We start from the raw sequence: 26,662 nt of genomic DNA, 5'->3' as shown, positions 1-26,662 counted from the left end.
TGTGCTCCTCTGTCCACAAAAGCTCCTTAGCGCATTATCACATAAGGAACTAGATCCCTTGCAGTGATGATGCATTAAAATGGGCTAAACAGCACAACTCAATGAACCCCCTTTCCCAGACATTGGGATTGATTTAAAATAGCCAATAGGTTTATGAAAATCATTTAGGAAAAAAAAACTTCTGGATTTATGGGAACCATTTTGGCTAAAATAAACAAGTATATATGTATTTTAAAAATCCACTTAGAAGACACTCCCTACTATAGTGCTACATTTTAGGGCCGGGGCGATTACCAGCGTCACGATACTCGTCATCCGGGCAAGGAAACAAAACACGAAGCAGATTTAACTTTAGGACAAAAGCCCTAATGTTGAAAACAGTCATCCAGAGTTGTATTGATTTTCCAAGCTATAGCATACACTAGATACTACAGGTGTAAAGGACCAAAAATAGTTCGGTCTGCTTCGTGTTTACATTTGTCCTATTGAAAACTGTGATACTGGTCACAGCCCTACTAAATTCATATTTTTGGCCACTCTCACTTAAGGAACTTGTAGTTCATTGTAGGTTAATGGCTTGCCTGCTGTCGATTTTGAATGTTATGAACAACGAATACCTTATAAGTGATGGACAGTGGACTTGAGCCAGTCCAACTGATATTTCAATGCCAATAAACCCAGTGCCTTCAAAATCCATGCACTCAAATTAACAATCCCATCGGGCCTTTTTCAGTCATCAGACCCGATTTTGACAGCAAACATCTTTGGGGGAAAACATGAGAATTTATGGTATTTTCACTTAGTGAGGGGGTTTAAATAATCAAATTAAGAGGTCATTTTAAGTCCCCGTTTCAAACGTATTCAATACATGACAACTAAGATATACACAATTACCAGTTCTGTCATCGGGTAATGTGGGTAATGTTTGGTGAATTAATTCAATCATGGCATATATAGTAACAGTAATTTGGTAAACTCCTCTTCCTTACCGTCAGTAAAAAGACTGCCTTTAAATGACCATGCATCTTCTGGACATATGAACTTGGCACATTTTGTCTTTCAACATATGTTTAGTCAAGAGAAGCCCTAAAAACAAGCCACTGCGACAGAAAGTGCCTTTCTTGTAGAAGGTTAGGATAACTAACACAGCAGGTTAGGAGAATTGGGTTAAGGTTAGGAAATGGGTTAGTTAAAATGCTTTCTTAACCTATGAAAAGTCACTTCCGGTTGAAGCTTTATCAAAAGTGGCTTGTTTCTAGAGTCCCAATCCCAAGGAGATAACGGAGAGACTAAGATTTATAAAAAAAATAAAAATAAAAAAACATTTTTACCATGTATTGAGCTTAACATGACCTACAGTAACTAATAAGATGGTATACTTCAACCACAAGAGAGGCTTGCAGAAGGAATATTTATTTGAGAAATGGCAAAGGTCTATAGAAAATATTTCGTTTTATAAAACAATAGTTTTACCTTTATGATTACTTGAGGCTAGATGATACTACATGAAAGTCTTACAATAGAGCCGAGGAAAGGTTTCACAGTTTAAACCAATAAACCAATAATTATAAAAGAAAGCTTTCAAATGGCAAAAACTTAAATAATTTTAACAGAACACAATAAAGGTAGTCTTGACGTTTTTAATACACAGTTACCTGTACACAAGGAAAAAAACACTAAAATGAAACATTTTCAAATTATAATATCCCTTTTCATTAAGCAATGAAGTTAATACTAGATCCAATTCTAACTAATCAATCATACATACATACGAGATCACACAAAGTAGAAAGAAAAAATAATTAATTAAAAAGTTTAGCATTGGACTGTACACAAGTCCAGTGTGTACTGGAGGGGGCGTTAGGGAAACTGGGTGGTACCAAATAAGACAATTTTGATCGTAATACTTAGAATATAAAAAACTACAATGAATTATTACACAGGTAGAATCCAGAGGCTTAGCAGTCTTGAATGATTTTAGGTATAGAACATACATAAAAACCTAGCATTTCTCATTTTTGTCCTAAGCAAGATGCAACATCAAATTTCAAATGACACATTCACGATCTTTGAACATTTTCAGTATGAAAACAGAACAGGGACAGTTTTCCTGCGATAATGACTCCACGAAAAAAACTTCTTAGATTTAATTATATATATATATTTTAAATAAAGTCTTTAGTCAAGTATCTGAGCATACATATAGTTTTACAAGATAGCAAAGGCAAAAACCTCACAATATGCAACATCCCCCTTTTCCAATATCAGATCATTGTAATAAAAAAAGTACCCATTACATTTTCATATGCCTTAATAAAAAAATCTAAAATGAACTACAAGTTAAATGTCTGTCAAAATATTAGAGAATCAATCTTTGTTTCAAAAATGAAATAAGATATTGCTACTTTTTTAAACCAGAGTACAATAAAATGACAATGAAAAAAATACAAAGCACAACAGGAATTAAATTAGGAACTGACTGCCATTTGCCAACATCACTCCTTGTATTATGTAACAAAATAAATGTTCCTGTAACAAAACAATTTTCATCACTGAATTAAAATGCTTTATGTAAAAGGAAAAACATTTTCACACATTCTTAAAACATCTTATGACAAAATAAAAATGTATTCAAGACTGCTAAGCCCATAATTACGATTTTATTGCAACAGAACTAGAAAAAATAGATTATATTGCATTTACTAAAATGTTACAACTCCGGGGTTCGTTTTGGCGATGTCATTTGAATCAAAAAGGAAAAAATAGAAAACAAAACCGCTCTCGCATTAGTCCAAAAGGGATCCCAGGAATTGTCCATTCAAAATAATGGTGTACACAAGTATTTAGTAACAATTAAATGTTCCTGATTTAGAAATATTCTTCTTTTTTTATTGTATAAGTCAGTCTACAGCTAGTGTTTCTCACTAAGAAAAAAGTAAGTCTTCAAGGCGTTGCAAATCTAGAAACCTGTTACAAAAGGTTTGTTTTCATCCTCAATGATTCAAAAATCTTCAACTAAAGGGCGTCCTCTCTAATGATCCTGCAAAACACAGGTTCACGTCAATGACCAAGCACAGTAATACATTTTACATAGATTTACATGTGCAAGTTGCATTACATAACCTTACAATAGTTCAACTCAACCTAATAGATGCCAGAATGGATTTACATGGAACTTTTCATCAGATGTACTTTCAAACATCCATACTTGAATTAAACCTTGCCTTTAAACCAGGGATCATCAACTACATTCAGCTGCAGGCAGATTCTCTTGAACGGATGGTCGGGGGGACGAGACATAATTACAAATAATTTTTAGACTGCAAATTAACCACAAGAAGCCCAAACATATTTAATATTTGACTAAAACAATTAAAAACAAATTTTCAAACCTTGCTGACATCATATCTCCGTAATGCGTGGAGATAATTAGGTACAGATTTCCAAAAAATAAAATCACTTGGAGCTGATTTCCTGGTGTTATTACAGTCTTTAATGTCCGGGGGGGTAGGCACACATAAAACCACCGAGGGCTGCCAGTTGGGGAACCCTGCTTTAAACCATTCAACATTCCTCCTAAAGGACTTCCGTGGTAAACAACAGACCTCAGGGGGTTGTGGGGTGGAGATGGTGCTGAGCGTTTGGATGGGTTCTCACCTGAAGGCCTGGGGCCTGTGTCTGCTGTGCACCTTGGCCATAGTAGGCCCCCTGTTGTCTGTAATACTCCACCCAGGCAGCACTGTAATCCGGAGGGGAGCTCTGCTGGGAGCCAGGGCCTGCTGCCTGGTCTGGGGAGAGGGGAGATGGAGGGTGAATAAGGGGAAGAGGAACGTCCTCTGACACGCACTCAAAAGACCAGCATATTGGAAGAGTGTAGAGGGCATGTAGGTGTAGTCTTACTCTGTTTCTTGTAGTATTCCTCCCATGCTTTGCTGTAGTCAGGGCCACTGCTCTGGGCTTGGCTCTGCTGACCTGTGCACAAGATAAAACCAGGGTCAATAAGATACACACCAAACAGACCAAGAACTCTGATTAATGTTCGCCTCCATAAATTCAATTTCTTCAACTCAAATACATTCAGTTATACAAACAAAAGCCACATTTACATGACGATGATGAAATCAAGAAGCAACCCAGCTACACAATCATGTATCAAATTGTCGACTTCAATCATCGCAGTCAAACAAAACCTCCTGCGTATCAACTACACGTTGACATGATATTTCTACTCAGACACTCTTGGCATGGAACTTTTTAAAATGAGGGCAGGTTTGAGGTCTGGTTTAGAGGTGTATCCAGGGCACATTCCCAGCAAGGGAGAACAGTTGCACATGCAGACAGGTATTCATTTAACAAGTGGGTCACCAGTAGGGGCCAACTGCCCACAGGCACCCCAAACCAACCAGGAAGCCAGTCTCAAAGAGAAATGATCAATCAGCACTCACTTGCAAATAACCTATCATGAGACTACAAACCCTGAGAGAGGGGGGCTCCGACCAGTGACTCAGACTAATGTTACACAAGCGATAAAGGCTAGTAGACAATGTTAGTATTGAGCTCCCTTCTCTGTTCTCCCCCAGAAGACTAGCACTTGCCTAGCTTTTTATAATACTGCTCCCATGCTTTGGAATAGTCCATCTGGTCGGTCTGGGATCCATTGAGACCTGCAACCAGACACAGATAACACTGTTGGAGGACAGAGTTACTGCATGAGGACCTTTCAGTGGAGGTTGAGGCTGTGGCTTACCATCCAGACATGGCACTGTGTCCTATGGCCTCTACCCCATACCCTAACTTAACCCTAACTAGAACTTCCATGGAGTGAACGTTCTCCTTGAAAAGTTTCTTCCCCATCTGACAATCTCCCAGAATGGATTTTTATTTATTTATTTTTTCAGCCAAAATCTGGACAATTAGCCACGTTTTCAATGCAAGAACCACCCTGCCGCTGTCATAAATTGGATTTAAATCCACTGCAGCAGTGCCAAAACCAGCCTGAACAAGTCTTTAATCTCTCCAATTCCTTCAGTCCTCTGAAATTGCTGTTCAACTGGAAAAGTCTTGTTAGAGAAGTAACATTGTGTTGCTTTATTCCGCTCAGTAAGCAGAGCAGAGCATGAAACATGTCTAGTTTTAGTCCTCCTTCCACTTATTTGTCCACTTTATTTTCACTGGGGAGGGACTTATGCCCCACATGACTGATTGCAATAGACTCCGTATGTATCAAGGAATCATTGTAATGAAATTTCAGGTTGATATTGGTATCAAGTGTTATGGGTATCCCACCCTAACCACAATGGGACAAGGCCACCCCAGCCATTAGTTGGAGAAGCAGGTAGACTTACTGGGGTCCTGCTGGCCCTGAGGCTGCCATGTCTGATATGTTGTGCCCCATCCACCTGTCATGAATGTCTGGGGTCCACTGTCACCACAAAACACAGAGACGCATGTTAGACATGTTTCACATGAATTGTTGTAGCCTGGATATTGTTACATAATTGTATTCATACTTTGGTCAGTGTAAGTAGTTCAAAGCAAGTTTGACAAATGTAACAGTGGTAAAAAACCAAGAAGCTGCTCACTTCTGGTGAGGGGTAGCTGGTCCTTGACCAAATGGGTTCAGACCAAAACTGCTGTTGCCCCCCATTCCTGAGGCCTAGATGAGAGAGAGAAGCGGAGTCAATGCTGAGACCAAGGTCTCTTTCCCAGATGAGCCCTGTATAGCAGCACAACGAACACATTAAACTACATATTCATATAAACAATCAAATACACATTAGACGTGCAAAAAACACATTCTGTAAAAAGATCCCTAACAACCATCTGAAATTCCCTAGAGCCACCAATTTTAAAGTGTATTGTAGATTATTCCACACGTAAGGTGCAAGGAAAATGTTGATTTACCTAACTCTAGACACTAAAGGAGTCTAGAGAACCAAACCTGTGAACTGGATTGATAACTTGTCAATTTAAATCTTAACAGTGATATTAGGTAAGTCCAACTTGTGGAGCAGGGGCTTTGTAAACAAAAAGAGTAATGATGTGATGATCTAAGTGACTTCAAAGAGGTCCAGCCAACCGTTTCGTAGTACTGCTCATCATAGTGATGAAAAACAGCATCCGAGGGTTTAAGAGTAGAGGCAGCTGCACTTTCATAAATAGCATAAAAATAACCTCAAGTTTGACTGCATTCTGCTTCCTGCTGACTACAGAGATTAGATCCGTTTCTGTAAAAAAAAAAAATGAAAAGCCCACTTTAAATCTTAGAGGACTGAACTTGTTTAGAAACTGTTGTTTTAAAAAGATAAATCCTTCAATTCAAATACCAAGGTATTTCTATGCATTGACTCATTTGATTATAGAACCATCCAATAAACTGGGACGCAAACTGAGGGCCCAAAAAGCAGATCTTTTCTTTTTACTGAAACACGCAAAAAAATAATAATCCCTGCTAGGGGGAAACACAGGTTATTAAACAAAGAATATGATCTACATGATCAGCCTCTAAAATAAATTGTGGTTAATGTGAACCTAACTCACAGCTAAAAAAATGTAAAGAAAGCAATCCATTGTTATTGGTTGCCTAGACTTTACTGCAAATGACAAGTCTTGAGAAAAAAAACCCCACTAATATTGCAGTTAGCCATGACAGCCTTTATAACAGAATGCTTGTGACCACCCACACGAATATTGCACTTGGGGGGAAAAAAATCGTATTTTTGTTCTATTATAGTGGCCACTATAGACATCGATCAAGTGCACAAGACTACATGTAAACAAAAATAACGTTCACTGAGTAAAACCAATTATAATCCCCCTCACTCACGCGTTATGGTCAAGTTCACCACAAAAACGATATCTTTGGGCTACACAGCACATTATTACATTGTACACTTTCTGCCTGTGGACATCTGTTCTACAATGTGCCAACAAAAGTGAGAAAGAGGGAAAGAGTGTGGTGTTCCTTTCACCTCTATAGTGGCATACAGTTTAAGCAAGGCCCAGCTCCAGATAACCAAGTAGATTCAGGGATCAAGTGTAACAAGCAACACCTCATTCTCACCTAATTCATTCTAAAAATAGTGGCTACTTCATTAGCTTGTTAACATTTCACACAGATTGCCAGGGTCCAGTAAGCAACTAATGCATTATAACTTGAAGAACGGCAAGGAGTCGTATACCAGTTAATACTATAGCGAATTGGTTAGGTTACTAATGTTTTTGAGTGATAAGGCTATAGAGAGCCGAGTGGGAAAAGGGTCCGGTAGTCCCACGGTGCAAGTCTCCTGAGAAGCTCCTGACTTATCTTATGGCACACAATGGCCCATTTAAATTCCCAGAGGGAAGCCAAGCGGGAGTGAAAGGAATAGAGAACGCTGCAATTAAAAAAGGAGCGAGAGAGCGCAAGGGTTAGCTCATCTGATGATGTAACGTTAGCTGTCTGACTTTATTAGCAAGCTAATTTCCACACCATAAAGTCAATTATTTGATCAGATAAGTTGGCTAATGTTGCTCAACATTTCTCTGGCTAACTAACGGAGAATTTGATCCAGCTGGCAAGATACTTAACAATGCTAATACTTGTTCCACACTTTCTCCCTCACCTCAAACTTTCGAAATATCAGTAGTTTTTTGGTTACAGCTCATGAAGTACGCTTCGTCATCTTCTCACCCAGTCTCCATGGTCAGGCTTCTCACCTAACATTACCTCTTCATTATCATTCAAGGGACGCGCCGCTGTAACGAGCAAGCTGACTTTGCAGAGTGCGTGCTGATGTTGTAACTAGTAAATTGGTTGTCTCTTTCTTCAGTCACGTGCTGCTATGCATTCTGTTATGCCAACGATTGGCTGAGCCTTGGATATGGCCAGTATCGACCCCTGCGGAACACCTTCACATAATTCAAGAAACTCTTGACTTAACCCCATCCACGACGATGGCCTGAGTTCTGTCACTAAGATAATCATGAACAGGTGTCAGCGCTCAGGCCTATCGTTTAACCCTGGGTTTACATACTGGTGGATGGTATGGCCACACACCCCTTTGACATGTCCCTTCATGAATATCAGGCCAGACAATAGATTGTTTTTGTTTGTGGGAGGGGGGCATAAGACCACCTACCCCAATCTTCTCATCGATCAGCTGGCGGGCCATTTCCATCTGTTGGGATGTGCCGCGGATGGAGAAAATGCGCACGTTGGGGTCGGTGTTGGGCGGCGGGTTTCTCTGCAGCTCCACGTGCGCTCCAGACTGCTGGTTGATGTTCTTGATGGTTTCGCCACCTTTACGAAAGGGGAAATTCAAAACGTGAGTCAAAGTCAGCAACAAATGCACAAGTGTCAATTTGATCTCCAATCAGTGCTTACTCTGCTGTCTGATTCCATTCTTTAGGCTTCACCACAATTACCTAAACTCATCCGACTGGAGGTTAGACTGGTAGTGATAACTATAGGAGACCCTGGCATGTGTCCTTCAGCTCCATGCCCATTCTATTTGAACATCCGTGGTAATCAGAGACTAAGGTCGACAACACTTCCTCCCCCACGCTGACGAATCAGACGGTAGCTTCCTGACTTATGAAGGAGTGCAATTAAACCAGCAGGGAGAAATTAAATATAGCTGTCGGAGAAAAGACACCAATTAAAGCGTATCCTCTTTCTGGGATATCATTTCTCCTTTGGCCCCTTTCTTTCCCAGCCTCATGTGTGGTGAGAGAACAACGTCCTCCCCCTTCTCCTGCCATCCCAGTGAATGGAGCGAGGGGGCTTCCCAAGGGAACACCAAGACTGCCCCAACATCAATTACACATTTGTTCACTGGTGGCTGACAGGCGGTCCTTGCAGTTAAAACCAGTCATCCAAACCTCTCCTCCTCCTGTAGCCTCTTCCCAGTTGCCAATAGACTACACATGGGCCATTAACCCATTGTCAACCAAATAAAACTTCTGTCTTAATGAAGCCATTATGAGGTCCCCTCAGTCAGAGAGCAAATGGGAATGAAGAGAAACAATTATTAATTTTATGGACTGGGCCTTGCTGGTGCCACATCATATGACCTTATTATTGAGACTGGGTTAGTGAGCTGGACCAAAAGGAGGGGATACAAAGTGCAACTGGTGAGGGATTTTGGGTAAGTGGGAGGTTTAATTAAAATACAAGTTCATGAAGAATAGTTCCTAGGGGCTTAAAATGCCATGCTTACCCAATTTGTAAGTCGCTCTGGATAAGAGCGTCTGCTAAATGACTTAAATGTAAATGTATTGACATATGGGTCTTAACGAACAAAAAAAATAAATTTAAAAGCCAAAACACAGGATGCTATACCATGGTATATAAAATAAAAGTAGGCCTGTTCAACCCATTATAAAAAGTTTCAAGGTTGAGAATATAAAGTATGGGGTATGGGTGGGTGGGTGACCCAAGTTACCAGGCTCTGTGCGTATTGCAGGGAGGGTGTAATCAGTGGCTCAAGCAGCAGCATAAAGTCATCGTAAAGATATTAATCACCTCAGTCTTTAAGGCCAGGCTGACAGGGCCCAGACCCACAGCCATATAGGACTAGTTCATATGCTAATGCAGGGAGGGGGAGGCGTAATGCCCAGGTGTATTTGCCCCCCCACCTCACAAAAGACTCTTGACATTTCTATTGCCTGGTTTTGATCATAGGTATAGAGCCCCCTTCAAACCACACCCACCACAGCGCACACATCCATCCATAGGACAGGGACACACTCAGGGTTTCCTCCGAAGCGCAATGGTCAATGACTTAAATAGCTGGCAATAGAGTGAACATGAATAGCCAATAGCCTAATTCCACTCATTCATTCCCTCACTCCACTATTGGACTGAAAGGACCTCAGATGCCAGAAAACCTTCCACGTGGGGGCTGTTATTAGAAACCTTCAACAATTAATGTCACATTACATGCATTATCCCCCTCATTAAGCCCTAAAGGCAAGGGACAGAATACCACTTGTGGTGTATACATGAGCCAGGGGAGAGGGGTGGTTGGATCCACACCATATTGGCTCATTGTGCAACTTTAAATGCCATTTCATCACGAGAAAAAAAGCACAAGCTAATGAACTGGTAATGATGCACTTTTTGCATAATCTAGGCTTTTGAATAATTTTCCTATTTATACACCATGAGGTTGGAATAATACTGTGAAAATGATAATGCCCTTTTAGTGTAAGAGCTGTTTGATGGGATGGAGTTTTGGCCTGCCTGGTCACATCTCCAGGTGGTAAGTTAGTCCAATAAGAAAGAGATCCAAACCTCTCTGCCAATAAGAGCTAGTTTTCAGTTTTCCTCCCCCCTCTCAGACCACTGGCAGAATGGCCCGTACTGAAGAGCTCAGTAACTTTCAATGTGGCACCGTCATAGGATGCAATCTTTTCAAAAAGTCAGTTGTCAAATATCTGCCCTGCTAGAGCTAACCCAGTCAATTGTAAGTGCTGTTATTGTGAAGTGGAAAGTCTAGGAACAACAGCTGCGAAGTGGTAGGCCACACAAGCTCACAGAACGGGACACCGTGCTTAAGTGTGTAAAAATTGTCTGTCCTCGGTTGCAACACTCACTACTGAGTTTCAAACTGCCTCTGAAAGCCATGTCAGTACAAGAACTGTTAGTATGGAGCTTCATGAAAGGGGTTTCCATGGCCAAGCAGCCGCACACAAGCCTAAGATCACCAAGCAATGTAAAGCTCGCCGCCACTGTACTCTGGAGCAATGGAAACACGTTCTCTGGAGTGATGAATCATCTTCACCATCTGGCAGTCCGACGGATTCATCTCGGTTTGGTGGACGCCAGGAGAACGCTACCTGCATAAGGCCAACTGTAATGTTTGGAAATGTTTGGTGGAGGAGGAATAATGGTCTGGGGCTGTTTTTCATGATTCGGGCTAGGCCCCAGTGAAGGGAAATCTTAATGCTACAGCATGCAATGACATTCTAGACGATTCTGTGCTTCCAAATTTGTAGCAATAGTTTGGGGAAGGCCCTTCTCTTTTTCAGCATGACAACGCCCCCGTGCACCAAGCGAGGTCCATACAAAAATGGTTTGTCGAAATCTGTGTGGAAGAACTTGATGCTCATGGAAGAACTTGATCCTCGTGGCTGAATGGAAGCAAGTCCCCACAGCAATGTACCAGCATCTAGTGGAAAGCCTTCCCAGAAGAGTAGAGGCTGTTATAGCAGCAAAAGGGGGGGGGGGGCAACTCCATATTAATGCCCATGATTTTGGAATGAGGTGCCCGACAAGCAGGTGTCCACATACTTTTGGTCATGTAGTGTATTGTGTGTATTTCTTACAATTTTAATTAAAACAATAACAGGTACTTAACAGATACCCAGGAATGTTTCGATATTGAGAAAAAATAAAATAAAAAAATTGGCTGCATTGGACATTTAAGTGATGAAGACCACTGGTCAAGAAATGATGAACTGAAAGATGAAATGCTCCATTAGTGTTTGGTTTTCCCTGAGTAGGATAAGTGGGGAACATGCCTGTACATATCTCTACATTAGTGCCTATTTGTCCATACATTCAAAAGGACACAAACTGGTTATTGGATGACTGAAATGCATCCAAATGATGACTGATAGATTGTTGCTGTTTTTGGTAATGGATCTTGACACCACCAAATGTAAAACTCACGGAATCTATTAGAAGGCGTTTGGATTCTAGGCATAACTTGTCTAGTTAAATAGAAGTTAAATCCAAAAAATACATTCCTCACCTTTCCCAATCACCAGGCCACACTTGTCGGCGGGTATCGTGTATGTCACTTCCTGCAGTCCACCTGGTGCGCCCATGCTCCAGTCCCCACGGCCTCTGCCCCGGCCTCTGGGGCCCACGGGACCCCCAAAGCCATCCCGATCCTGTAGCGAGGAAACATAAGGCGTGACTACAGGCCCCGAAGACCTCAAACATGACATTACACATCTTACACTCAACCTCTTAACACTTCCTCCCCAAGAATAACCACTGTAGCCGTGTCTGCCGTCAAACAAAAAAATGCAACAGTTCAGATTGACAGATATTCTTAATTCTCCTCCAATGCGTTTGACTTGCATCACTTTACCTGGGGCTCAATAGAAAGTTCACCGGGGGATATGACCAAGTGCGCCACCCTGTGGGAGTCCGTATGGACTATCCTCCTAGTGTCTGCTTCCTAGGGGCAGTAGGTCAGCTGACAGAACTAGTGATGAGGTGGAGCCCCACTACCCTTTTACCTGTCTGAGTAGGTCCCCCCCCACCACAGGGCAAAGGGGTCCAGGCAGACCTGAGAGGGGGCCAGGCGACTAGGAACTGGGCTGAGGACTGCTACATGGGCAACAAGGGAGTTTAAGTGGCATGGCTTACTTTAGAAATACTCTTTGGGGGGGTGTTGTTCCTTTCAGGGCAAAAAAAACTAGATTAAGTGGTCTGCAGTGCTGTACCTGTGCCGTGTGGACCAGCTCGTTGATGAGGTGAACAGCATGCTGGCAGCGATCAGGCTGGCCCATCACCTGGGCAATCCGGTCAGGGCTGATGCCATCGTCTGAAGGAGAGGGGGACACTAGTCAGAACTGTTACATTAAATACCAAACGTTAAGTCATGTCACAGAAATCACACATACGGTTTTACATTGTGTCGTCAAGACCACCTGTGTGAGTCGATTGAGGAAAATGACAGGCAAACTAGACAGATTTAAGGTCAAGGTCATCACTAATCTTGACAATTGCATTAGCCATCTAGCACAATGTAAAAAGACTAATAGAAAGGGACGTTCTCACCTGGTTTGAACTGGATCCTGACCCCAGAGTCATTCTGGATCTTCTTGATCATCTCTCCGTTCCTGCCAATGACGATGCCCACAGCAAACCTGGGGACTGCCACATCCAGACTGCTTCCCCCCAGTCTGGATCCAAAGTCTCCCCTGTTGGCCCGGAAGTCTCCCTGGTCCTTGTCCCGGATTATCTCTACCACCAGCTCCCGTGCTTGCTTCAAAAAACCCACGGCACCAGCACAGAAAGGGTTAACTTGTGGTGTGGGGCCTGTGCTTAGGCAAAGTGGGTGGGGTTTTATATCCTTCCTGTTTGGCCCTGTCAGAGGGTGTCGTCGGATGGAGCCACAGTGTCTCCTGACCCCTCCTGTCTCAGCCTCCAGTTTTATGCTGCAGTAGTTTGTGTCGGGGGGCTAGGGTCAGTTCGTTATATCTGGAGTACTTCTCCTGTCCTATCCGGTGTCCTGTGTGAATTTAAGTATGCTCTCTCTAATTCTCTCTTTCTTTCTCTCTCTCTCTCTCTCTCTCTCTCTGAGGACCTGAGCCCTAGGACCATGCCTCAGGACTACCTGACATGATGACTCCTTGCTGTCCCCAGTCCACCTGGCCGTGCTGCTGCTCCAGTTTCAACTGTTCTGCCTGTGATTATTATTATTATTTGACCATGCTGGTAATTTATGAACATATACACATCTTGGCCATGTTCTGTTACAATCTCCACCCGGCACAGCCAGTAGAGGACTGGCCACCCCACATAGCCTGGTTCCTCTCTAGGTTCCTTCCTAGGTTTTGGCCTTTCTAGGGAGTTTTTCCTAGCCACCGTGCTGCTACACCTGGGTTTTAGGCTGGGTTTCTGTACAGCTCTTTGAGATATCAGCTGATATACAAGGGCTATATAAATACATTTGATTTTGAATCCTCTCTCCTTAAAACACATTGGCCTAAAATGTTTTTACCTCGGACACGTTTTTATAAGCAGGCGTGGAGCGAGGATATGAAGGACAATAGCCTGGTTTGAGGAACTGACCTGCACTTTGTAGGGGTCCCCAGTGATTCTCAGGGGTTTGTCTGCTCCAGTGGGCATAGGGCCATCCTGGATCATGATCATCTTCACCCCAGTTCTCTCCTGTGGGGAGCAAGCAGGGAACACATTATCATAAATTCACACATCAGAACTCCCAACTTCAGATGTAGCGAAGAAGTGAGATGGTTGAATCATAATTGACACTGAACCCGGAACGAGTAGATAACTTCTTATTGTTAACTTCAGCTATTTCAATAGCCAAGGTTTTTGAAGATCTGCCTAAACTAGTGTAATTAACTTCTATAACGCATAACACATTAGTTCAGGCCGTGACAACTTCAGGCACTTGTCCTCTGGTGTTTAGCCTATATTTACACAATTAAAAGTCTCATTAAAGTTCTGCTACATTTTCTGGCGCTTCCCACATGTCAGCATCCGTTTGGACATGAGGCTGTAGTCACATACAATTTACATTTTTTGTTGTGTGAATATTATTCCAATGTTGGCCTCTGATCCAGTTCTGATCGGAGTACTGTTCGATACGGTGTTGTTTTTCTCTCTTTTTCCAGTTGGACAACTTATCTATATTCTTGTTGTCCGACTATTTTTTATACTTTAAGCCACCAAATAAAATCACTAAGAACGTGTGTGTTCTAGGTGCATGTGTGCTTCATCCTAAGACCTAGTGCCCCCTACCTGCAGTTGTTTGATGGTGTCCCCTCCCTTGCCGATGACCAGGCCCACTTTGCTGGCAGGGATTAGGATCTCCTGGATGGCGCTGTTGCCGTCCATCTCACTGTGGAAGCCTGGGCCGTTTCGACACCGGTCCACGATCTGGCTCAGCAGCCTCTTGGCCTGCCTGGTGGGAGAGGAGGGGCACACTACTGTCACACCTTTGTTCATGATCAGCCAAACCATGCACACAAATTATACACAGTGGGTTTCTCCATTTGCAAAAACAAGATATTGAATCGTGTCAAGAAGTGATTGTTGAGGGGGCAACTCAACATCAATCTGGTGATGGTGATTATGGTCGAGTTGAGGGCGCCTCGATGCTGATAGAAATGTATTGCCCATCAAGTAGAATAATCATGTTAGCTCTACACGCAACATTTCTATCTGATCGCTGTACATAACTTTGGTTGCAAGACCCTGGGAGAACCTCAATTGCATACTCCCTGCATTCTCTCTCCTTGCCTCCTTCTCAAACCCCATTAGAGGGGAGGGACTTCAGGCATTCTCATCCAATGGGTTTTGAGTAGGAGGCGAGGAGTATGCAATTGAGATTCTTCCCGAGAGGAATGTGGTGTGACTTACTCAATATTCTCTGGGCTTCCAGTTAGAGTGCAGGGCCTGTCCATCATGCCTCCGCTCTCTGTTACACAACACACGCTCCATTAACCAGACACACATGCACCCACACATTCATTGGTCTTTCTATAAATAAAAAAAGGGGCCAATGTGTGGCATTGGGATCAACATTTAAAAATTAAATATTTTTTATTTAGTTATACGTGTACAAACATCAGCCTAGGATTATAAATATCCTTTAAAATAGCAGGTGTAAGACAAATGTTTGTCATTTCATAACATGATCCTATTGTGAATAAGCCCACTAGGCTACTATGTCATTTGTTGTCAATCTAATATCCAGAATAACGGAAAGGAATATAGCGTTAGGCATTGCAATTAGTCCATCCTACACTAATGAACACAGTAGAGGCATACACATATCCTGAGTGGCGCAGCGGTCTAAGGCACTGCATCTCAGTGCTAGATGAGTCACTACAGACCCTGGTCTGATTCCAGGCTGTATCACACCCGGCCGTGATTGGTAGTACCATAGGGCGGCGCACAATTGGCCCAGCATCGTCCGTGTTAGGGTTTGGCCGGGGTAGGTCGTCATTGGAAATAAGAATTTGTTCTTAACTGACTTGCCTAGTAAAAAAAAAAAAAGGTTAAATAAAAAAAAATGAAAACAGCTTTCTGTTAAATCTAACGAGACACTGATGTAAATCAAGCAAACAGATGATCAACATCAATTTGCTATGGAAATTAGACCCATTGTGGATCACGGCACAGTCTTCATCGAGATAACGAATCAGACAAAAACATTCTGGATATTACTTGCGAACGCGATTTATGCTTCACTTAGGCACAACAGCTGTTTGTCACTTGAGTGCCACCCAGAAAAAAGTTTCCTGAATCAGCTGATGTGTATAAATATCACAACGCAACTAAACTGCTGGACATCCAATGCGCATTTAAGTATTATGCATAATTACTGACAAACCATGTCAATTACAGTATAGATTTTGGTTTTAAGTATCAGTTAGAAGCTGTCGATTTTGCCATCACATACATTTTCGATTTGTGTGCCCATGAAAACGTTTTTCAAGCCGTAACATAAGGAAACGCTAAATGTTACATACACTGAATAAAAATATAAACGCAACATGTAAAGTGTTGGTCCCATGTTTCATGAGCTGAAATGCACACAAAATCCGACTCAAATTTTGTGCTAAATTTGTTTACATCCCTGTTAGTCAACATTTCTCCTTCGCCAAGATAATCCATCCACCTGACAGGCAGCCGAATAAACAGCTGATATCAAGGAGCATGATCATTAAACAGGTGCACCTTGTACTGGGGACAATAAAAGGCCAATAAAAATGTGTTTTTTTGTCACAACGCCACAAATGTCTCAAGTTGAGGGTGCATGCAATTGGCATGTTGACAGCAGGAATGTCCACCAGAGCTGTTGCCAGAGAATTTAATGTTAATTTCTCTACCATAAGCCACATCCAACGTCATTTTAGAGAATTTGTCAAGACGTCCAACCGGCCTCACAACCACGCCAACCCAGGACCTCCACCTGCAGGATCGCCTGAGAGCAGCAACTTAAGACAGCTGAAGAAACCAAGTATTTCTGTTTGTAATAAAGCCCATTTGTGTGGAAAAACATTCTAATTGGCTGGGCCTTGCTCCCCAGTTGATGGTCCTATGCCCTCCCAGGTCCACCCATGGCTCTACCCCCGCCCAGTCATGTGAAATCCATAGATAAGGACATAATTATTTCATTTCGATTGACTGATTTCCTTATATGAACTGTAACTTAGTAAAATCGTTGAAATTGTTGCATTTATATTTTTGTTCAGTATTGTTAGTGCATTTCCGAGACGGCCACACAAAAAGACCGTTCGAAAGCAAAATCCAGGATTCTTACCAGGTTCAAATTCAATGTTCAATTTAACTGACAAATAATTCATATATAAAACGACAAACACTGCCACAACCGCAAGGTAAGAAAAGTGGTGTCACAGGATTTGGGCAAACAAATCCATCAAGATACCAACCATGAGAAAGGTTTAAATCAACTCATGAAATTTACAAAGACAATTGGCAGATTATCATCAATGACTTATCAACAGCTGTAACAAGATGTCCACCGCAGGAAATCCTCACTGGTACCCTAGTTTATTGAAAGACCTATATACACAAACTCCGTGTTAACAACCTAAGTGCTACCTTACTTATTAAATGTTTATGAAGTCACATGGTAATTAAACTACATAATAGCACATCAAGGAATTCATGGTTGTATGTTTGGGATTTGACAAGGCTTCAGTTTCTCTAAGCTGAACCTGTTAAGCAGGATATGTCTTGACCATGCCTCGTACTCAAGGTGTGCTTCTGGGCATCACCGATCAGAGGAAAGACCCAACAGGCTACTCAGTCAAGTCAAGTACCGACACTACTGACTACAGTATAATGGGGCAGTGCCTCTTTAGGCAGAACTTACCTGCAGCAATCTGGATCTTGCAGCCTGACTCTAACTGAATTCTCGTGATCTGCTCTCCTCCTCTTCCAATGACTGAGTGTGGGTGAAAGGGGAATTACAAAAAGTCAATATCCCAGCCCAAGTTACTTTAAATGGACACCAAACAGTAAATTGGAGTACTAGAAATTGGAGTAAACCAATAGCTTTTGTTATCAACTGCCTAAAAGTGTCACTTACTGAATCCAACCATCTTATCAGGCACTTTGAAGTCTTCCGTCATAATAGCCCTGCAAGAGAGAAAAACAATCAATGACAAAACAGTAAATATCTGCTGTGATGTATAATCTCATTAGAAATTATAGGACAGTCTCATACTCATGAAAGCATGAAGGGATTGTTCACCCCCAAAAACAAAGATCCATCTTGTTAGATCGTGCCCATATTCCCTATTCAATTGGATTGAGGCCTGCAGATCAACACAACATGGACTGTGCTCGACTTGAGATCACTTTTGAGGCATGAAACCCTCTGACAAACCTGAAATGGGGAGAGCTACCTTTTAAATGAATGTCATTCTGTGGCAAGTCTGGTGACAAGACAAACCACAGAGCTGCATGCAGAACACAGGCCAAGACATTGGCCATCTGAGACTTGTTACCGGATATACTGGCAGTAGTGAGGTTGACAGCTTGATTGAGCTACTATTAATCAATATCCACACACAAATGGTCATTTGAGAAGATAAGGCTCACCTTTGATGTACCATTCCACCTAGCTGGTTACCTACTGAGAAACAAGGGAGAATCGAGAGGGGAAGAGAAAAGGGCAAAACAATAGACGGGTTAGCTATTGTTAACAATTCACGCGCATCAAAGGGGCAGAAGGACATGTGTTATGGTTCTGGATAGCCAGAATCAATGTCAACTGCCATGTGGTGGCTCATGTCATCTTGTTCTTGATACCATGTCTTGTTTTGAAGTGTATTGACTGATATCACGTTTATGCTAATATCACAAAAATTTGCTAGCTAACAACAACTGTAATGATGTATTTGAGACAAGTGCTCATTGTGCAACTTAAATTACGTGTTCTATAAACATTGGACTAAATATAGTTTACATGACACCAACAATCTAAGCCAACCAAGTCTGTTTTGTCACAGTTGCGCACGCATCGGTTTTGTTTTGTCACAGTTGCGCACGCATCGGTTTTGTTGCTAAACAACCAACCCGTCTATTAGACTGAAACAAAACTAATAAAACAAGGTAAAAAATAAATGTTTCTGCTGAACTGAGTGACAGGGTGGATTGGCTGGAAACAGATGGTTCAAATCAAATCTAAGTTAATTAGTCACGTGCGCCGAATACAACAGCTGTGGAGACCTTACAGTGAAATGCTTACTTACAGGCTCTAACCAATAGTGCAAAAAAAAAAGGGTAAAAACTGAAAAAGCCTTTTTGTCCTCTGCCAAAACAGACCCATTGTTCCTAGGCCGTCATTGAAAATAATTTGTTCTTAACTGACTTGACTAAGAAAATACAAAGGTTAAAAAAAAAATTCCAGTAGTTATTTGAAATAAATCTATATTGCTACATACCGCAAAATTATTTTGGACAATATTATAAATCGATACTTTGACTCCAAGTATTGATTTGTAAAAATACAAATCATGGCGTTTTGTAGTGTTAGCTAGCGCTAGACAGCTGTACCTGCACCACAACTCTGGTATTTATCACCTTATCCTTCACCTTTTCAAACAGTGAGTCAACATGTTTTCAGCACTTTTATTTTCATGTTCTCTCGTCTCTCTGCAGCAGACATACAGAAAGCAATGTTTGGAACATCAGATCTGAAATATCGAATCTCAATTCATATAGAACCATATCGTATCTGCACCCAAGTAGGGTGATTATATAACGTGAGGTCCCTGGCAATTTCCCCTCACACAATCCAGTGTGTCAGTGTCAACGCACAGCAGGGGGTGCTCTGCTAGGGAAATGAGGTGTGTATGGGTGTCGTTCAGAGAGGTAGTACGTGGGTCAATAGTTATTGACCCAGACTTGCATTTTGACAGGTCGCAATAAGCAGTGGGCTTAAAGGGTCACTGAAGGATATGGAGCTACTGACGTTACACCATAAAATCATATCTAGGTTCACTAAAGCTTACGTAATTTGCACATATGTTTGTTGGAAATGCAACGAGGTAAAGAAATGGAATGCCTTAGCCCGCAGAGCCGACCCACTTGCTTGCTTAAAGCTGCACCAGGGCCAGACAGCATCCCTGTAGATTAAAACACCGCGGGGCCGGCGCGAAATATAGCTTGAGAAAAGTACCCCAATCCAGGGACGAGAAATGCATTGTACTTCGAATTGTCCCATTATCCAAACTGTTACACCGAAAAGATTGAACGACTGCTAGTTTTCTGAGCCATATCTCGCACTGGCTCTGTGGGGTCTTAAACTACACAGGAATGCTGTTGGACGATAGTGCAGCTGTAAGCAAATGGGTCAGATCTGCTAGCTAAGAAAGCCGAAAATATTAAGTGTATGATGTGGTGTTAATTCACACAATGACAATACACTGCAAAGGACTTGCGCTTAGCCTAAATGGTGTTAAATGGTACTTGTACAATTAAACAAATGACGAGTAAGGACCTAACAGGGATGACATAATATTTACACAGTGTAACAGCCGACTGTTACATTTCATATTGTGTAACCTTGAGAAACAAAAAAGCACAGTGTTGAAAAGTGTTAGCCAGCCAAACCTCCACCAGAATTGCACAACTTATTCAACCATGCATTCAAGGCTAAAATATACCACACCATGACAAGATAAGAGGACAATAACTGACTAGAGTTTCCACTTCATGGACATGACATTGCTCACATCTGCATTTTGGGTGCATACGTGTAGCCACACGTATCATTCCACCACTCTGCAAAGTCCCACCCTTATGGGGTAACTACAATTTCAGGCACCTAACTGAAAATGCAGATGGCATAAAATGACATTGCATATATTTTGGTAAAATGTTTAGTTTGCCAGGTTTCAAACGGCGAGTGCAAACAGAATGTAGCGGAATTGTGAACAGAGGGCTTCAAAGCAGAAATGCATAGTAAACTTTGATTACGTTGACTCTTCTGACTATCAGACAAGACCTCTCTTATCCCCTTATTACATTAGGCCCAGCCATTTCCTATTCTATAACATCCCGAGTTCAAATGCTCAGACAGAACTGCTTGCTCTGGGAGAGGCTGGAGTTAAGTCATGAGTAAAGCCTTACATAGCTGCCGTATGTTGCTCATGCTTTAACTGGGCCTGTAAGGGAATTTTACAAAAGGCTTTTTCCCCCCATGAACTAGTCTCATCTTATCCCATGTAATTCCTTCAAAGGGGTTAGACCGCTGCAGCCCGTTTGCTGAACTGATTCTACAGCAAGATGGGGCAAAAACACTAACACCTCAGGAAATTACAAATGCTATAACCAATGCCATAGTAATAGAAGCACAAACCTGAAGCCAATGCAGCAAGATCATTAATGTGGGCTCACTAACAAATGAAATCCAGTTATCAGTTGTGCTATCCACGCAAATGTTTTCATCGGTCAATAATGACAAGTTCAAAAAAGGAATGGGTTTATAAATAGCAACACGTGAAATAAGCTCAAGCAGCATTATCCACATTTATAGAAGCATGGTTCCTTTTTCTTTACTTGGTGGACACAGCCTCTAACCACAAACCTTTTACTTGCTGCTGCTGCTCTAGGCCCTTTTTTTTCTCTCTGACAGCTTTGGAGGCATGTAACCTGTAGCTCATGACTTCTCACACAACCAGTGTCAATCATATCTGTAGCACCTAGAGCATTGTACTGCAGGAGGAGGGAGGGTTGGAATGATAAATCCCATCAATGGCCTCTGGGTATCTACTCCTTTTCTGACCTAACAGTAAATGTACTTTGTGGTGGAGGAGAGTAATCCTGCACTGAAATAACACAGGACGAGGAGGAGAGAGCACCTTGGCTGTCTGAAGCACTTCCTAATTCCAGGCAAGTGGTTACTCTTCCCAACTCCACATTCCCCCTCCCATTTGCCCAGGCCAGATGCTAGCCAGCCCACTGCTAGTACAATGCCATGTCACTCCTCAACAGTCGTGCTATCCAGCTGGCCCTTTGCTCAACATGAATACCGGCTAGCTGCTACACCTTCCAAAAAGGCTAGGCTACATGACATTGAACATACATTAACATCAAGTGTCAAAGGATCTCACATTATGTAGTGATGTCACTGCTGATCTCTTGACATGGGTCGCTGGTTATCCAGGTAAGTTGGCTACACTATGGTCTCAAGACAACTGATATATGGACTGCATTTAAAAAGGACCAAGGAGGACCAAGCAGTTAAGTAATAGTTTTGGTTGCAATGGCTTTCCTGACCGGGTTTGATTAAGCCAAGAATATTTGTTAAGTGTTGTATTGCAGTCCTCATACATTATGGTAAGAGTGCATAAAACCTGACAGATATGCACAAGCATCCAAACACACTCACACTCCGGTGCAACACTCAGAGCTGTTTACAGAGTACCCTGTTTAGTGTACTGTAACTGGGATATGTGTCGGGATTATGTTTAGCAGAAAGATTGTTTAGTATGGAGGTGGACCACATGCATTGTGTATGAAGGTATGTGAAGAGATCCACCACCGACTTACCTCCATCATCCATTGAGCGCTTTTGGCCTCCATAGCCGTAGAGAGAGGGGTCTAGGACTGGAGAGGAGTTGTTCATGTGGGGCATCTGGTCACCTCCCATCTTAGCTGCAATCTGAGGAGACAATAGGGATGAGAAAGAGGGGGAGGGCTAGAATGAACAAACAGATAGCAACAAACTAGTTATATTAAAAAAGGTTTTATTTGACCTTTAATTTCGGTCAAACTATTACTCAAAACGAAGTACTACTTTTCATAGCAAAACAAAACTTATTTTAGTAGTCAACATGGAGCTGTTTTTTACTCTCCCAGCCCCCTACAACTGAATGCAATTGAAAGGCAGTAACTATCTTCTGAAACTAGCTACCAGACATGCACATTACAAAACACTGCCTGCATCACCTTGCCCCAAATTATCCACTTCCAACTCCAATTAACTGCATGTATTCTCTGGAGATAGACGTTCAAATCTAAATGCTGCACAAAAGCATTAAGGCCCGTTTCTCCTAAACCCCTCATCCGCAACCACATCTCTCCATTCAAAAAGTATACCGTTTCAGAAAATTACACAAAATTGATGTAATTTCTGCAATATGAAAATACAATGTCTCCAATTAGAGGATGACAATTGAAGCCTTGCACCACCCTCAGGCGTCATTATCTACTTCAGAGTCGCCAAACCGAGCTGCCTGCCTGCCGTGGAAGTGAGATAGTAGGAGAGAAAAAAAATTAACTGCCCTCCAACATGGCTCCTGATCCCAGTCAGAGCTGAACTGGGTAGGGGGCCGAGTGAGGGCTAAACCTCTGGCCTAGGGCCAAACCTTCTTCCTGGAGAATGTTGGGGTTGGTATGTCAGCAATGTGAGCTGCACACAATAAATCAACTAGCCGGGGAAAGGCTTGGGCCTAGTAGTGTAGAACGAGGTAAACACGCAGAGTCCTCTCAGTTCAACTGCTGCTGACTGTCAAGGGGGTTTGGGGCAGGCTAGGTCCATGAGGAAAGAAATGCCAGAGGATATCCTGTTGCTCAGGGAACATCCCCTCGAGTTGGGTGAGAGGCCTGTTTGCTCTGAAACTACCAGTCAAACACTTCCATGTGCTGGAGGAGAGCCATGGGGAAATTCACTCAATCTCTGCATACTACACTGTGGGGTTAATGTTAAGATTATTTTAGTCCATGATGTTCTAGTCATTTTGATATTGCGATAAAGACAAATTAATGATTGTATTTTGTGTATTTTTTTTATCACAGCAGACTTGTCTAAACATTCACATTAATATGCAGCTGAACATAAAGATTAGATAGATTTTTTTTAATGTACTTGGCAATCTAACCCTTTACACAAATAAATGGGTATGAGAGAGGCGAATATAAATATGGAGCTGAAACTTCAGGAGTACTTGAATTAAGAAGCAACGAGAAGCATTTGCTTGATCAGAGAGATTAGCAACTGAACAGCAACATTGAATGCCAGCACTGTTCAGTCACAATACCAGATACTCATATATAGGGCCTACAGATGATCTGTAAACATCCACCGTTCTCAGAAAATATAACGTTCTTGTGCTGGGCTATTCTGGGGTGGAGTGCTCCTTGAAGGTAGCATTTCATAGAAACACATGATATCTTTGGTCTCCATACTGGGGGACTCCTGTGGGGCGCAGCGGTTTAAGGCACTGTATCTCAGTGCTAGAGGTGTCACTACAGACCCTGGTTCCATTCCAAGCTGTATCACAACGGGCCATGATTGGAAGTCCCACAAGGTGGCGCACAATTGTCCCAGCGCCATCCTGGTTAGGGTTTGGCCGAAGTATGCAGTCATTGTAAATAAGAATTTGTTCTTAATTGACTTGCCCAGTTAAATAAAGGTTCAATAAAAAATTGTAAAATACAGATAGGCAGGCAGTAAAAGATTCAGTGTCTCTGGTCACTGGCTCAGTTTTATTATTTGCCCTACAGAGTTGTTAAAAGCTAAATGGCAGTCCAATTACTCTTCCAACTTCCAAGAAGCACAGACCTGGGACCTATAGGGAAGCTGCAAGGGCAAGCTGGGTGCCACTGTTATCAGAGGAAAACAAACTGGACCCGCAAGCCCGATGCATGAGTACAAGGCCACATGCCCTTGTAGCACCTGGGATAAGCACACAGCTGAGACAGAGTGGGGGGAAAGACCCCAAAGGAATTATTAAATGGACACCAGTGCACCCAGATATGTGCTTATGTCATATGCTCATCTAGGTTTATTCGCAGGAAAGTGTCTTTGCCTGTCAGGGAGAATATGTTATGAATGTCTACGTTTGTGTCAGTTAAGGCAATGAAGACAAATAGTTGCGTTTGAAATATTAGGTTGAAATATGCAGTTTGTTCAGCTCACTTTCATAGGGCCCGGGACATATGACAAGATGAGAACAGGTGTGTTTTTGCCCTAGGTGTCAACGCTTCACAAGAACTTGGCCCAGAATGCAGACACTGACTAGGAAGGAATGGGAAGTGGTGTGGCGTGGCTTTATTTCACTGTGTGCAATAGCCTACTTCCTGAAATTATAGACTCGAATAGTAATCTCAGGAAACCTTAACTATGTTGCTTACATGCTACTGGCATTTTAGATGGAATAACTTGCAGTCGTGGTGTGGTCAATTGTAGTCTACACATTATGGCCGTGTTGGGTTTACAGACCAATATATAATTTGATCAACTACATACAGGACGTTTGGTCATAGGCCCAAATTAAATAACGCTAACTTTGAGATGTCAAGAAGTACCTAGTTCAACCAATGCATAAGTAACATTTAGGCTGCAAGTCGTTAGCTAGCTAACTATATAATGTCATCTTGCTAGCTAATGGGCTTCCATCGCAAGACTGAGTATTAACATTATCTAACCAGCTAGTTATTAGTGACTGATAAGGTCCAATTCAATTTTAGCTAGAGACGATATTATTAGGCAATGTAGTTGTTGGCTATCTATTCTAACACCCTGTTGCAAACAAGAAAAGTTCAGCGATACCATTTCCCAGTAAGCGAGGAGGCTCGCTAGCTAACATTCGTTGTTGACGTTGCGATGCTAGTTTTCCGCGCATGTTCGCTAGTTAACTAGCTAGGCTTAGCTAACTTGTACAATCGAGGCTAGCTAGCTAGCATTACTACTAGACTGAATCACTCGATAGTTTATTTAACTACTGAATTCTGAACATTTTTTACATACAGCAGTGTAGTTAACAAGTAATTTATCCAGTGTATGTTGGCGAGTGGTTACAAGGCAATTTAACACATAGTTGACGTTTTTCTGTTAGCAAGCTAACTTTTGACAGCGCGTGGCTGACATCAGCTGATATTTCTGGCTTCACCACGAAACTAGGCCACAATCATAGCTGGTATCGGCTAGTAGTGTGGTGGTAAAATAGCTAGTTAGCTAACTAGCTGAAACTTCCGTGGCTTTACAACAGGTTGCAGTTTGTTGCTTATGCCTTGTTTTAAAGTTACTCTCACTTCAGTTTTATGCAAGTGGTTTTCTTAGTTTCGTCCATCATGCTTTGCCTAATTAATTTGCTTGTTCTTTGACCTGACTGTTTATTGTCGGGCGTCCTTTGGCCCGCATTCTCTTAGCACTTGGAGCTTGTGTAGCTAACTTCAGTTTTTTTTACAGGAGTGTTTTTTTTTAGTAAAGAGGGGTCTGGGTTTATACGCTGCTTGAAGAAAAAAGTGCACTCTACCACGCCGAATGGTTTTGCTCGTTTCTCGTCTGAAATCATTCGGTTTCTCTTCGTCGGAATTAATTACCTGTCGGGCCCGGTGTAAGGCGTCGGCGAAGCCATCTGCTTTCGTTCCAGGCTGAGCCACCGAGGCCTGTCCCTGTACCAGCTCCGCCATCATCATCATCCCTACAGCAGCTCTCAGCAACACACCAAAAAAAACTTCGGACTGGCGAGCAAATCAAGCAGCGCACGCACCGACCTCAGGAAGAGGAAGCTAAAACCACCCTATCTACACGATACCGCGAGATTCAGAACTATTTGTTTTGGACAGCTGAATTTGCTGAAATCACGCGATACTTGACAGCGTGACAATTTTAACCGGAAGAAGTACTACTGGAAGTCAGACGGTGCAAAAATATATTTTGTGTCGTCACTAGTTAACACAGCCACAAAGACAGAAACCCCACTTATTTCTAAGGTGGCCCTTCTGAAAAAGTGATTTTAAACTCTAACCTTAATCACACGGCTAACCTTATGCCTAACCCTAACCTTGAATTAAGACCAAACAGCAAAAACGAATTGCCATTACTTTTTACAAAATAGACAATTTAGACTGTGGTTGTGCTAAGTCGTGGAAACATGGTTTGGTTGAGTGATTTTTATAGTGCTTGTTGAGCAATATGAAAAT

General features: G+C 42.1%; 1 protein-coding gene across 7 annotated transcripts; it reads right to left on the bottom strand.

The window, feature by feature from the left end:
- Positions 1–1,626: 1,626 nt before the first annotated feature.
- Positions 1,627–26,267, bottom strand: LOC118373064 (far upstream element-binding protein 3-like). Of its 7 annotated transcripts, none has more exons than XM_052459882.1 (17): positions 26,060–26,267; positions 22,283–22,394; positions 18,326–18,359; positions 17,811–17,860; positions 17,595–17,666; positions 15,110–15,167; positions 14,489–14,651; positions 13,796–13,894; positions 12,779–12,986; positions 12,442–12,542; positions 11,739–11,880; positions 8,121–8,281; positions 5,583–5,656; positions 5,346–5,422; positions 4,596–4,664; positions 3,901–3,972; positions 1,627–3,788 (listed from the first exon to the last, which is right to left on the bottom strand). In XM_052459882.1, the coding sequence occupies exons 1-17, from the start codon at positions 26,156–26,158 to the stop codon at positions 3,607–3,609; spliced, it is 1,773 nt and encodes a 590-aa protein (XP_052315842.1). In that variant the 5' UTR covers positions 26,159–26,267; the 3' UTR covers positions 1,627–3,606. The 7 variants fall into 7 exon arrangements, with proteins under 7 accessions (XP_052315842.1, XP_052315841.1, XP_052315838.1 ...); XM_052459881.1 differs by lacking the exon at positions 4,596–4,664 and having other exon boundaries at positions 1,627–3,040; positions 3,658–3,788; positions 12,442–12,560; positions 26,060–26,266; XM_052459878.1 differs by lacking the exon at positions 4,596–4,664 and having other exon boundaries at positions 1,627–3,031; positions 3,658–3,788; positions 12,442–12,560; positions 26,060–26,266.
- Between the last annotated feature and the right edge of the window lie 395 nt (positions 26,268–26,662).

The sequence above is a fragment of the Oncorhynchus keta genome, chromosome 13 (assembly GCF_023373465.1).
Source record: "Oncorhynchus keta strain PuntledgeMale-10-30-2019 chromosome 13, Oket_V2, whole genome shotgun sequence".
Lineage (NCBI taxonomy): Eukaryota > Metazoa > Chordata > Actinopteri > Salmoniformes > Salmonidae > Oncorhynchus > Oncorhynchus keta.
Note: the sequence above shows the minus strand (reverse complement) of the source record. Positions and strands in the feature narration are given on the sequence as shown.